The sequence below is a fragment of the Halyomorpha halys genome, unplaced genomic scaffold (genome assembly GCF_000696795.3).
Source record: "Halyomorpha halys isolate HHAL.00 unplaced genomic scaffold, Hhal_1.1 Scaffold177.1, whole genome shotgun sequence".
Lineage (NCBI taxonomy): Eukaryota > Metazoa > Arthropoda > Insecta > Hemiptera > Pentatomidae > Halyomorpha > Halyomorpha halys.
The window spans coordinates 334,893-349,687 of NW_027114700.1; the positions used below are offsets into that span (position 1 = coordinate 334,893).

The following is a 14,795-nucleotide window of genomic DNA, read 5'->3' on the forward strand; positions in this document are numbered from 1 at the left end:
TTAACTTATAATGTTTACGAGTAATTAACATTCTTATTTTAGGAAATATGTGTATAAAAACATTTTTAGGATTATATTTTTTTATTAAAATATTCTCTTTCAACAACATCTCACCTCCTTTGCTCATTTGTATGCAGTTTATCTCTATAAACAATTCATTTTATATTCATATATATTACAATGACTAAACATTTAAACGATGGTATAATCCAGATATTTAAATAATATCTATAGCAGTATATATCAGCTTACTATCTGGTATTAACACATTTTATTTCACACGATCTATTTAAAATAAATGTAAATTTTAGAATATTCCAATAAAATCAATAAATATTGAATTAAAAAAATTATTATAGTTAATTCAAAAACCTATGTGTATATATTTGTTTTTTTTGTATCCATTTTATTTTTAATTCAGATACTAAACATTTTTTTTTTATTTGTAAAACAGTAATAAAAATTCATAACGAAATTTCACAGATCACAGATTTTTATTCAATTCATGAGTTCTTAATTTTTTTTCTAAACTATTGTACTTTATCCTACAGTAAGATGTGGAGGTACGTGAAATATTTATCCTTAAATTTCTTAAAATCTTCATCAATATATCCTACGAAGCTTCATACTTACAGGTGTAATGTTTAGTGTATACATTAGTGAACTCTTAAAATAATATCATTTTGTAGCACCATATTAGTATAAAATATTAGAAAAGGGTCTGGAACAGGATCGATCCACGAGAAATCATAATTATCATAAATTTATACTTAATTTTTTATTGATAGGGAAAATATTTATAATTGTCCGAGGCAAATTATAGACTTTCAATTGCTTAAATTGCGAAGAAAATAAATTGATCTGTTTACTGCTGCACCCTCAGGAAAAGAAATCGTTTCTACTTTTAAAAACGTAGCAGCTTGATATATTCAATTAGCTTTCACTTGTTACAATATTAACAAACTTGGCAACAAACTTTAGGTTCATTGTAGAGATACGGTGAAGTGTCTCTAACATAGAATAGTAAATTTTCTAGTGAATTTTTTGATCCTGAGAGTGATTTTATGATTCCGTCAAAGTTGTAAATTTTTTTAAAAATCTTTTTGTACGTTATCTTGGTTCCATGTTTATTTTCGTATCATTAAAATTTTATAAACACCAAATTTGTTATGTTTTAGGTTAAAGTTATAGTATATATCGTAAGAAAATTGAAAACATTTTTTTGTGTTTCATAATTAATTATTTGTGTTTAATAAATAATTTTTTGTCAAAGTTCAATACAAAATATGACAAAATCATAAAAATTTAACAGATTTTGTTGGTGAATTAACTATTGGTCGATATTGAACGACGATATTTTCGTTACTTATTTAACTGAGGACTGTTAAACGTGTTACGAAAATAAGTGCAGTGAAAAACGAATGAGCTGATGATATCAATTTATATTTTTATGTTAGACTGCGTTTGTTTTTTACTTTCATTAATATTATTTGAAATAAAAGTGTAAACATAAGTAAAACAAAAAAATATTTCCCAAAACCAGCCGAGTCGTTTTTTGAATTTTTAATGTCTTTGCTTATTTACTTAACTTTTTTTTAGCCCTTGATTGGAACTGAAAAAAAAACTTTGTACTCCATTACCAATCTAGTGTCAAAACTATTACACTATATAAATAAATAAAATATAAAAAAATCGTACATAGACTTGCTGGTTTTGAAATGTTATGATATTTGTTTTCCCAGATCAACTAAAAAACTTTTTTGTCTTTAAATGCATCAATTCCTAACATCTGCAATGTACATTTATTGAAATGCTTATTTGGTATTTAAAAGGTAAATAAGAAACAATATTAAATTTTACTATAAAAAATATATTTTACGCATATTTACAGGGCCCAGTCTTATAACAATATATAACAACAACAAATAACAACAATTGGGAAGGCAGTCGACTAGTCATGGTGCTTCTTTGTGTGGTATACGTATTTAACCTTGTAGACGGGGTACGGTACAGGGTATGGCTTGGCAACTGGATAGGGTACCTTCTTAACGACCTTGACGGGTACTGGCTTCTCTATTGGGTAGGGGATAACTTTCTCGACTGGAACCTGAACTGTTTTCTCGACTGGTACTGGAACTGGGATCTTGATAGCGTAAGGTTCTGGTACTTTGACTGGGATTGGGATGGCAATGCGGTGGGCTACTGGATGTGGCACAGGGATAGCCAATGTCTTGTGTACGGGGATGGCCTTTGTGGTCTCATGGACATGTGGTTCCTGGTGAACTAGGGGAAAGTGTCCTACGAGAAGTCCGCCTCCATAGCCTCCTGCTCCATATCCACCAGCTCCGTATCCTCCTGCTCCGTATCCTCCATATCCCCCAGCTCCACCATCTCCACCATGACCGGAAAGTGGTACCCACCCACTTCCAGAGCTGCTCTCTTCATGACTACCTTCATTACTACCCTCATCACCACCTTCGTGTCCACCTTCTTGTCCACCCAGGTTGTGGTAGCCACTAAGATCTCCACCGCCATATCCACCACCGTAGCTAGCTCCATAACTTCCACCGTAGCTACCTCCTCCGAGTCCACCACTTCCTAGGCTGTGCCCACCAAGGCTGCCACCGTATGTGCTGCCACCATAGCTGCTACCTCCATAGCTTCCACTTCCCAGGCTGCTGCTGCCACCATAGCTTCCACTTCCCAGGCTGCTGCTGCCACTGTAGCTTCCACTTCCCAAGCTGCTACTTTCGACTCCATGTCCACCCCCAACACTTGCAACAGTAAGTCCATGTGATTCACCTCCTCCTATACTTCCACCGTAGCTTCCTCCGTAACTTCCTCCATAACTTCCTCCTCCAAGATCACTTCCATAACTTCCACTGCTACCTCCACTAAATCCATGTCCGGAAAGTCCTCCTCCTAATCCGTAACCACTGCTTTCAGAAGACCCGTAATTAGCGCTACCCCCATAGCTGTAGCTACCACCATAGCCGCCACTGTAGTCACCGCTAGATCCTCCACTAAGCCCCGCCTCGTAACCACCACTGTGTCCTCCTAAGTCTCCACCTCCTCCGTATCCGCCAGATCCACCTCCATAGTCACCACCACTGCCACTGAAATTATTATAAACTATGAAATTATGGTAAACTATATTTTCTTATATCAAATTTAGTTAGAAAAATCCGAAAATAGTTAGGTAATAAAATATTTATTGACTTAGGCCTCTCATGTAACAAAATTTTATTTGTTTTTAATAAGTTCTATGGCTAATTTAGTTTAGAAAAATCTAAAAAACATAGGTAATAAAATATTTCTTGAATTATGATATTGACCAAGAATTATATATATATTTCTTAAGAATTTAAAGTGTTCCAGTAATTTTATTTATTGTTTAAAATCGGCTTCGGTCTCAACGACCTTCCTCATGATAGTTTAAATGTTGAACTTCTAACGGTCCTACTCCCTCGCAAGACAATTGACCGGTTGTGAAGAAAATAAATAAAATGTACAGATTTTTATTCATACTAAAAAATATTTACTTAAAAAAATCTTATGTATAATACATCTTTGCGTGATAATGATAAATGAATAATTGATTTCACGCTGAAAATTTTACCTTGATCCTAGAGCATATCCACGTGTATTTCTTGTTCCTTCTTTGTTCTTTTCCTCACATCGCACTAGCGCTATGCATGCTAGTGAAACCAGCAAAAGCTGAAAAAAAAAAAAAATTAACATTAAAAGTTTAAAAATGCTAGACATATTATTTTCAAACCAGCCAACTCATGCATCACATATGAAGAACTAATTTCATTTTTGAGAGCATCATTTGTCAGTTATTTATAACTTTTTTTGCATGAAAATTTTTTATTTCGTAAAGTTTAGTAAGATCTTTCAGCTAATGAATGTTTGTCCACTATCATGTTTAAATTGTATAAAAATAATGTCACCTTTTTTTATCAGTTGTCATTTTCAGTATTGTTCACAATTAAATATAGTCAGCATAATCAATGTAGCAATGGAATTCAAGTCGGAGTTTAGAGGCTGTTGTTCCAAGTATGTAGCGAAGATAATGTCTCTTTCCAGTAAATTAGAGAAAGTAAAGAGAAAAAAAACAAGTTTAATGTATGCATTTCAGCGAGGAGCTTTCCTTAGGAATTAATAGCCGGGACGCTGTAGTCCTCAAAACAATGGAAACACAGAAAGGGACAATAGTTAGAAACTTCTTGTTGTGGAAACAATGTAATTTGCTTTGGCTCTTCTCATTTCCGCTCGACGTTAACTCGTAGATGTTGGAACAGCCTTCGTCTTTGTCATCTTCGAGTCTGTCAGCGTCATGCTCATCCTATAAAACTGACTAAAAATTATTATTATAAAAGTCAAATATTAGGTCTCTTGTTCACAGTGCGTAAGTAACTTATCCCAATCTGACATATACTCGTATAACTACACGTATATTTGTTAGAGTGTATGTAGGAATGTATGTGCGTGTGTAACTCGAAATAAGTATTATTTTTTTCGTCCAAAGAGCTATTGGAAGTCTGCTTACTCCTTCCCACTTTCATTTTGGCAAGCGTAATCTGACTTGGTGTGATGACAATAATAACTAAGTTGCGCATTTACACAAGATCTTTGAATCCGAATAGCACATGTCATTCTTCCGCATTTACAGGTTACGTGTGCCATAGGAACAGACTTTTCACCGATTATTGCGAGATAATTCGGTTCTTATATTAAAATAAATATTCTGTAAAATTTCTTAATGCCTCAAATGAAAGTTGATTTTTAAATGAAAAAAAAAAACAGCGAAGGGAGAAAAAGAAATCCTTGCTGGTCTTGATAACTTTCTGATCAGAATACGGACTTACCGGTTTAGTATCCAACGCCCTAACGTTATAGCAACGCTCCTTATGTTAGGTCTAATAAGAAGTTCAATCAAAGGTGATATCATTAATTTTATTTATTTGATTTCATATTAAATTGTCATAAAATATTCTTTCCGTGTAATTTTGGAGCCAATAAAATTGTTTTAAAAATTAGTTTATCAAGAATGATTTCTTATGTAGATTTAAGAGGATTTTTAAATTTTTAAAAATCTTTATGAACAATGAATCGTCATTTTAGAGTGGATAGAAGTTATAATTTTTGAAAAGTTCGAATTTTATTACATTTTGAAGCTATAAAAATATTTTTCGGAATGTAGTAAAAACTTTTATCGATCATACAAACTCACAAACAAGAAAACAGAGAGTTAAAATCAGTCCTAAGATTAATTTTTTTGAAATTATTGATACATAAAAATATACTGCCGAAATATCCTTTGATCGTCACGAAAAGTTCTAATATTTTTTCCAGATCGTGTAATCTGTGAGTAGTGAATCAAATAGTTCTTAGTGTAGTTTATATGTATGTGTGTTATATTTTTATGTTTAAATATATGTTGTAATTTTACCTTGTTCATGTTGTCGGTGTTGGATGAACTGATGCAGCCTCTCACCCTGGCGAGTCTTATATAGTGAGGCACCACTCCCCCCTTCCCCTCCATATCTCCTGCTTTTCAACGACATTCTCGGGGCAAAATCCGTTTGACAGAAGCATAAATAGTCGAATATGCTTTTTTGAATTACTTCTGAAATATTAATATTTTAATGTTTTTTTACTAATTCTTATTATTTTTTAGTGGCTACCATATTGAATCTGTCATAAAATTAAACGTAAATTATTTAATTTGAATGAAACGTATTTTTATGATTTGATATAATATATTTGACTTTTTTTTTTATTATAATTGCTAAATTAATTGAAATGTTGAAAAACGAAGTAATTAAATTCTTCAAACAATGATTAATGATCTGCATTAACTTACTTTAATTGGTACAACTTTACAAACAGTCGTTTTGAATATTTGAAATAAATAAAAAGTACTATTTTAATATATTATCTAATTGATTTTCAACACACTACATTACACTGTACATTTTTTATTGTTTTATGGATCGATCAGATTTTATATAAAATGTGTTTTAAATTCAAATAATAAATTTGCAGTATAATTTATTTTTATTTATGCAATAAGCATTTATTTTTAGTAGACACGTAGAAAATAAAAAAATTAATTATGTTAATTTTTTTAATGGTTGTAATGATTTTAATTATATATCATTTAAAGTGATAACAAACGCTTCACACTTCTTTATTTTATCGTACTTCTTTTTAGCCCATTTTCAATAACATATAATTTATATTAAATACAACAAATTACAAATTTGCTTTAACAACATAATACCCCAAGAAAATACAATTTAAGGTTTTTTTTTTAATTTTACTTACCTATGTATGGTATATATAGTAAAGGGAAGTATTGCCATCGAGCAAAATTTTGAAATCGATTTTTCAATGGAAATACATGTTCTGAGGTCCCCTGAGTCCAATTACCATGTTTTGCAAAATGGTCTGTGTGTGTATGTCAACTTAGCTCATCAACGAAAAGTCGTAAATAACTGAAATTACGCATTTAAGACGGGTATAAGCCTGGGATGTGACAGCTAAAAGTTTTAAGCCCGGACAGAACAGAAGTGCCACTTTATACGATCGATTTTTAACATTCCTTCGTTTTTCTCCAAAACGGCGTAAACGATGTTTATTAAACTGTGTGAATTAATGAGCAATTAAATGCTTTTGAATACCAATAGTTCTTGTCCCTATTGAAATAATCTTACATGGCTTAAATGCAAAAATTTCAAATAATATTCCCGTAAAGCACCTGTTATTTTGTTAATAAAAAAAAAATAACAAGTTTTCATTGTTATTAATAATAAACAGTGTAAAATCCGAGATCGTATGATCTTTTCTGATTATATTACAACTCAGTTATCTTTAGTTAAACGAATGTATTCTTGGCAGGAACAAAATTTATATCCGTTTGTCCCACTTCGTGGCACGCTAACATATAGGTTTTTATTGTAACACAAAAATAGAAAAAAAATTCATTATTTTCGTGGTTCCTGGGCTTTAAATTTTTTTTTTATAATCCCGAAAACTGCAAAACTCGGGCCCATCAATTTACACAAAACCTGGGGACGTATGCAGGGTGGTAAGTGAAAGTTTAGTGATACGCGCACCGCACCAGATCTTTCATATAGTGAATGAGTATTTGAAGTACTAGTTTTTGAAGATCAGCAATTTTTTCTTTACAGATTATTACTTTTCAAAAATATGATTTACCTACTATTTTCTTAGACGCCCTACGTCTATTTATTCATATGTATAAATAAATATATATATTTTTCTAATTTTTGATATTTCGTTTTACACTTTTTTATTGACATGATAACAACTATTATTATGAAAAGATCCGGTAAATTAAGGTAAAGAAAAAGTGTGAAGAGTTTGATACCCCTTGAATATATTAATAATAAAACGAAATAAACAAACAACTAGGGATGAGAGGTATCGCACTAAAAAAATAAAATAACAATTTTTTACAAAAACCTTTGATGATTTTTTAAAACAATTGGTGCATAATCATTTAATAATGAAAAAAAGACGTAACTTCTGTTTTCTTTTTATAATTTATTGTTAATTATAAAACGTAAAATTACATAATTTTAACATGTTAATATGAATCACTTATTCGCAAGTATATATTAATATATTTACTATTGCTAATTATAATTGATATTACAAATATAATAAGGGTACTTTATTTCAGTCTAGAAACTGTAGAACAGGTCAGTATTAAGTATTACTTTAATAATTACAAATAAATTAATTAAAAATTATATTTTAGTTATCGCTGCTCCGAATATATTTTTGTAGCAAATTTCTTCCACACATACACCTCATTGATTTGAGATAGCACCCACATTTCATATTAATTGAAAATTGTTTTTTCTAAGTTTGAGTTGGAGAAATTTTTATAATTCCTTTTCACCTCTTCAAACCTCTCCAACTCAAACCTGGAAAACACTTGAACAGGATCAAACTGTTTTGGAAAAACAGCTTGATCATAAATTTAAAGAACGCAACCGAAAACGTAACTTATTTTTATAATTCCTTTTCACCTCTTCCAACAAGTTACGTTTTCGGTTGCGTTTTCTACATTCATGATCAAGTGAATATTGAATAATAGATGCAGATTTCGATTGTGACCGAAAAGCGAGAACTTTAGATTTGTGATTCATTTATTAAAAGTTATTTTTAAAGAAAGACACAAGCAAAGGAAGGCTCCGGAAACAATAAAACGTTGTATCATTGCAAAAAGGTGATGAGAAGCATCGAATTGTCGCTAATTACAAATATTTTCGTTCATTCCAGTAGCACAAATTCATGCACAAAACCGCCTAAGAAAACATTAAAAAAAGAGGAAAGAGTGTACTTGATTTGCAGTAACAATATAAATCTATGCCCGTTTTTAATTGTAAATATTCAAGTGATCAACGAAGACAAGATCACAACCAAACCTGTCCGCGAGGACGTCGAAAACAAACTGAAAACACACAACCGATGAGGTTTCTATCAAAAGTTGATACATCGACTTAATAAAATTCTTCAGCTAAAACTTACTAAAATTAAAATTTTTTGGGGTAAATAGGTTTTAAATATCAACATTTACAATAAAAATATCAACTTAGGTACATGAAATATTCCAAGATTAAATTATTTTCCAAAAATGAATATATAGACTAGATAGCTCCTTGAGTTTCAATTTTTATAATAAATATATACTAAAGGAACCACCAACCAATGAGGTACTACAATTTAAGGGCTATATATTTGCAACAAAAATATTTGCAACCAGAATTTAATGTGAGCGCCTATGTTTTAAATTCTCTAATAACATTAATACTATTTATCTGCACATTTTCCTTCGCCCTAAACCTTTCCCAGAAGAGGTTTTTTTGAATATCAGCCTCTATAAATGATATTTAAAAATGATTTTCAAAATATTAATATCTTTGCGTAACATTTTTCACCACAATATTCGCAGTCAGAAATAGGCTCTTAAAAATACAAGTATTGTAATTGTATAAAAGTAATTGCAATTACTTCTTGACCTTTGTAAAAGAAATTACAACTGCATGTAATTTTACTCATATCCAGTTTATTGGAACATATTTCTTATATTATTTTAAATATGATACGCGGAATCATAAAATCGATGTTACATTTATTTTCAGTATTTTCGAATGTTCGGATGTTTGAATCCGGCTGCGGCTCATAATTACATATTTTGTTACTGTAAACGTAAGTCAACCCTGTGGGTTCTGGAACCATACTAAAAACAGTATGGTTTTTACTTCCTTACAATGTACTGTACCCTGGACTCTTCATCGAATGTAGCGGTTCATATTATTATTTCTGTATTTAACTTTAAGTCAATTTTTCTTATTATTATTATTCAGTTACTATGTGGCTAGTTTTCTTTCTGCAGATATTTATCCAATTCTAATCTCTTAGGTGTAAATTATATAATAATATCGTTTAAAATAATATGATAACATCTAAATATAAATATAAACTTATATATTTATAATTATTGTACATAATCCATAAATAGGAAAATTAGGCTTTTTTTTAATTTGCATTTTTTATATTGTTATTCATTTCCTAGAATTTTTATTTTCGTCTCTCTTGCAATTATTTTCAATTTTTATCCATTTCTATGCATAGCAGGAAACCCTAAATGGTCTGATATTTAAAGCCTTACGGAAAAAAATATGTAAAGTAATTAATAAATACTATATTTCATAACTAATTACTTTTAAATATATAAGTAATTCTACGTACAGTTGTTTACAAGTCAGTGCAGAATCAACAAATGAACATAGGCTTTATGTGTAATATATGTAAAGATTGTTACAATATTGTATATCTACAATATAATGTAGATTAATACATACAGTAACTTAATTCTTAATACTTACTGTTACAATCACAGAATGATAATTAAATTTATCCATAAAAAATGTAATTGCTATCAGTAATTACTGTGACAGAAACAATATATAATATTGTACATAATAATATATTATTATAGATAATAATATATTATCTACAAATAATAATGCTAAAGAATAACTTATTATTCTTTCGTCTGGTCATAAAAAAACAGATGTTTTATATCTGTTATCTGTCGTAGTAATAGATATTAATATACGATAGTTCTTTTGAGATTATCAAAACGTTTATAGTAAAAATGTAGGTATCTGATAGAGATATTGGTAAGTATAAGTTTATATGTTTATAGGTACTATATAAACAAGGTATTTTTTTAAAAGATTTTTTTTAATTATCAAACTCATTTAAAAAATTAGTAAATAAGGCAATGTTGGCGTTAGTGGTCATAACATTTCTAAGATATACGACCATATTACCACGGAAAGCGTTACACAAACAGAACCTCCGATTCTCATGTAACATTGGTTATAGTATAATACATAATATATGTAAGAATCCATTATTTGCATTTTATTATATAATTGTACTGATTAAATTTATTCCTTATCTTATTATCGTAAACTTGAATCTTCTTTTGAAAAAATATAAATATTTAAATCAGTTTTTGTCATGATCTTAGTTTTACTGGCGTCCATCGTATTTGCTTATAGTTTCAAGGAAGGTCCCATTTTTTAAAGGAAGTTTTGGTTACAATAATATTTAAACCAAGGCATTATTTAATCTTATAATATTTAAACTTATTGGAACATAAATATTATAGTATTTTCTAATTATTTATTTATTATATTGTTATAAACTAATTCCTTCTTTATTATTTATAAATTTTACAGCTAAATATTTTTTACTTATTTAAAAATTCAATGCCTTTCACTTTTAGTAATAGTAGCAATACAAATGTTCAGATTTTTAATTCATTTAAAACATGAATATTATTTTTATTTTATATTCTTTCCAAGATGTTCTTTTTATGATAGTATATGCTGAGAAATAGTATTGGTAAAATTTATTTTTGATTTTGTATAACAAGAGAGCTAATTATATAAAATTTGGGCTAAAAAATGAATTATGGAGTCCATTAAATTCATGGTTTTCTGAAATTCTACTATTAATATTTACTTATAAAAAGAAATAATTAGTTTATTTCTTATAATTTTAAAATTATTATGACTTATTCATAACTTTGACTCGCTATTTCAAGAGCTGACTTACCCTTTCAATTATATTTCTACAGGAAAGTTAAATAAAAATTCAAATGAAATCCTATAAATTTTATTTTAATTTTAAAAAAATATATTATTATTTTGAGATTTAAATCATCTTTATTTTTTTAAAGCATTCGAGAATCAAGAGGAACATCCCGTTAGGAAATCTTTCTTAGGAAGAAAATTGCAAAAACGTTAGTTTTTTAATGACGTTCTGAAGACGTGCTGCGGTGTAGTAAGTACTTTCCAGTTGCATCTATACTCTTCCTACTTGTTCGCAATGACAGTAATTACCTTCATTGTTTTTTTATTAATTTAATTGAAATCTTGTTTTCTAAATTTGTTATCCTTAGCTGGAATCTATATGGAAGACATATTATTATTGATGGCCCCGTCGCGAGTTCTAAAAATTATCTTTATAAAATAATATCGTATAGTTGCTAGAAAAGAAAATACACTGTAGGACATTTGCAGTTTTACCGGACTTAAAAATATTTTAGAAGCAAATTTGTTTGTTTGGTTTTTCAGGATTTCTGATGAGAGTTCAGTTGGCCCTGTCGCGAGTTCTAAAAATTATCCTTAAAAAAAAGATCGTTTTGCTGCTTGATAATATGTTATTATTTTGGTTTTTCAGGATTTCTGATGAGAGTTCAGTTCGCCCTGCCTCTAGTTCTAAAAATTATCCTCATAAAATAATATCGTATTGTTGCCAGAAAAGAAGATACACTGTGGGACATTTGCAGTTTTCCCGGACTAAGAAATATTAATTGATGAAAATTTTGTTTAGGCTTTTCAGGAGTTCTGATGAGAGTTCTGTTAGCCCCGTCGCAAATTGTTGCTTGAAAATAAGTAACACAGTAGGACATTATCAGTTTTTTTTTTTAATTATATTTTTAAGACAAAAATCTTTTTTGGTTTTTCAGGAGTTCTGATGGCCCCTCCTATAATATATATATTTATTTATCTATATAATATGAAAGCTGGAAATCTTAAAATTATCGCTGAAAACGTTGGAAATTTATTTTTAATATACGAAAAAAAAAACTTAGTATTATTTATTAGCACTGGGATTCTATTGATTTAATATAAACTAAAACAAAAAAAATTGACAGTGCTGTTTTCAATACGAAATAAAAAATTATTAATAACAATATCTTGACTCAGTACTTTAAAAACGCCAGAATCGCCCAATGATAATAATCTTCCTATTTCAATATATATATTTTTTTATTATCTTTTCAAATATAGTTTTAATGCAAAATTAAAACTATTCAAATGTTAAGATTTTATTTTATTGAAATATTCATCCTTGCATTTATTACCCATAATCGGGTGGACATCCTTGTTTAGGGCGTAGGAGGATTCTTTCCCCCTCCCAACAAATATTATAAACCCCCCTTCTGAGAACTCCCACCAATTACAGCATGAATCGGAGAATAATGATATTATTCAAAAAGCAGAATGTGAAAGTGATTTCAAACATTTTCTCAAGACGAATCGATATTCATGTAGGCGTAAAATAACTGAGTTTAGCTCTCGCGAAATTACTCCAGAATAACATAAGCTATTTATCAGTTTCTATCTTCGTCAATACCAACTCGAGGGTAAGTAGTGTGGATGAGATGTATGACTGTTGGACATGTTGCGGGTACTGGAGAAAGTAATGAATAATTTTCTCTATCTACTCCTATCTTGAAATTTAAATATTGACCTTCATGGTGAAGAATTTGTACTTGTTTATAATACATATTTATTTCAGTTATTTGATCATAGTTCACTGAATTAGTTTAACTTGGGGGATATAATTATGAATATTCTTCTTTTGTATAAATATTTTTTCTCTCTCACATTTTTGTGCGTAGACGATTAGCACCCATCTGGGCCGGCTCATATTTATTTTGAAGAAGTTTCGACAAAAATAATAAAAGAATCGTGACATTCAAACTCTAAAGAGGCAAGGTATACCTCTGAGATAGATAATTTAGATTTTCTCATCCATCTCCATCCCATTCATTTCTAGATATACCAATTAAAAAATAACATTTCGATTTGTTTTCCTCATTTATAGTTTTTTTTTTTCTGTCCGTTGTCCATTATTTTATTTTTATTATCATTATTTTTTTTTTGAGGGGAAGAAAAAAGGAAGGATAGATCAGATTAAAAAACTTTTGAACCTTGATTTAGGCTTGGAAAAATGTGAAATTTTCTTGAGACACGTCCACTCGTTTTTTTTTTTTCGATAAAGCATTGCCTATCAAATAAATCCACTAAAATTTCATACAATAATATCTAGTCCGAAACTACTATGAAAATATATGTTAAAAATTTTTCTATGGATTTTAGAGCTTACGAAAATAAAATAATCTCCTTATATAACGAGGCGTATTACCTGAATCATTATTAAGGCCTATGTTATATTATGTTTATTGTTATTTAAACTTTAATTTTTTTCTATGCCCCATGGTTGCGTGGGGTTGATGGACCAATAACGGATTGAGAGGAAGCTCTTCTACTCCATTGGGAACGTATTTGAAGAGGGGGCTGAGAAAATTGGATATTTTGGATAAGAGGTAGTGTTGTGTGTCTAATAGTGTCAAACTTTAATATTAACATTGTTATATTAATTTATATGAATAAAGAGTTGAATTCATGAGAGGGGAGCTTTAGTATTTATTTTTTTTAACATTGAAGCCAATTCTATGTGATTCAGATCAATGCAACCAATTCAAGAAATAAATCTGAAAGTTTGAAAATGTTTACTTTCTGAAAAAATTAAAATAAAATCTTTTAATCAGGTTTTGAAAAATATTTACTTAACCTGTAGTGTTGTTTAACATATGAAAGGGTATGAAATATACTGCAAAATAACACTAAATCAGGGAAGCTTCTGAAATTCTAAAACTGACTGTTTTTTTGTTCTGTTTTTCTGCCCAATTATGAGGACTAAATAGTTTTGTACTTAAAAAAGCGAGTAGATTTATCTTAATAAGAGTTTACATTTTTCCATGTTTATATTTTATACGACATAGGTGCAAAATTTGAAGAAAATCTCGATTCTGAAACGGAATTATTAATTTCTTAAGTAATGTGATAAAAATTATACAAATACTATAACGATTCTGAATGATTATATATGTTGTTAAATTATTTTTTTTTATATATAATTTTATTTTTCTAATTTATATTTTATATAGTTTAATTTAAAATGAGAAGTGATGCCTAAGAAAGTATGTCAATGGCTACATTAGACCTTGGGAATTAAAGTTCTCCGGAGGAGAAATGTGCGTGAAATATAAGATTTTTTTTTTTCAAAACATCTTTGGTTCATAAAATAATTAGGTACTTATTTCATGAAATTACTAAATTGGATGTTACACCTCTAAGTAATATTAAATTTATTTTATGCCACTTTCATCGACATTTCTACCAGTAGAACTTGGTTATACCACACCTTCGGTTTGGAGGTAAAAAACACATCGCTTCCTGATTTCACATCCTTTTCCTCGCATTATAGTTATTGAAGTTTAAAAATAACTAGGCAACGTTTTCCCTGTTAAAACATTGATTTTATTCATAAGCCAGAATATCTGTTTTTCTAAAGAGCATGAACATTTAGTCGAGAATTATAGC

General features: G+C 29.3%; 1 protein-coding gene and 1 long non-coding RNA gene across 2 annotated transcripts in view; one reads left to right on the forward strand and one right to left on the reverse strand.

Annotated features, from left to right (window-relative positions):
- Positions 1–1,849: 1,849 nt before the first annotated feature.
- Positions 1,850–5,482, reverse strand: LOC106679095 (keratin, type I cytoskeletal 9). The gene is made up of 3 exons (XM_014418052.3): positions 5,456–5,482; positions 3,620–3,717; positions 1,850–3,116 (listed from the first exon to the last, which is right to left on the reverse strand). The coding sequence occupies exons 1-3, from the start codon at positions 5,462–5,464 to the stop codon at positions 1,952–1,954; spliced, it is 1,272 nt and encodes a 423-aa protein (XP_014273538.1). The 5' UTR covers positions 5,465–5,482; the 3' UTR covers positions 1,850–1,951.
- A 4,646-nt stretch (positions 5,483–10,128) lies between these two features.
- The window catches only part of LOC106679098 (uncharacterized), a 47,589-nt gene continuing 42,922 nt past the window's right edge, over positions 10,129–14,795 (forward strand). The window contains exons 1-2 of the long non-coding RNA XR_001342893.2: positions 10,129–10,226; positions 11,297–11,400. This is a non-coding gene — a long non-coding RNA (uncharacterized lncRNA). The remainder of the gene's footprint in view (positions 10,227–11,296; positions 11,401–14,795) is intronic.

Coding starts and splice junctions, on each gene's coding strand:
- LOC106679095 (XM_014418052.3), bottom strand. Junction 3,117..3,619: donor GGATATGCTCTAGGATCAAG/GTAAAATTTTCA, acceptor TAATAATTTCAG/TGGCAGTGGTGGTGACTATG.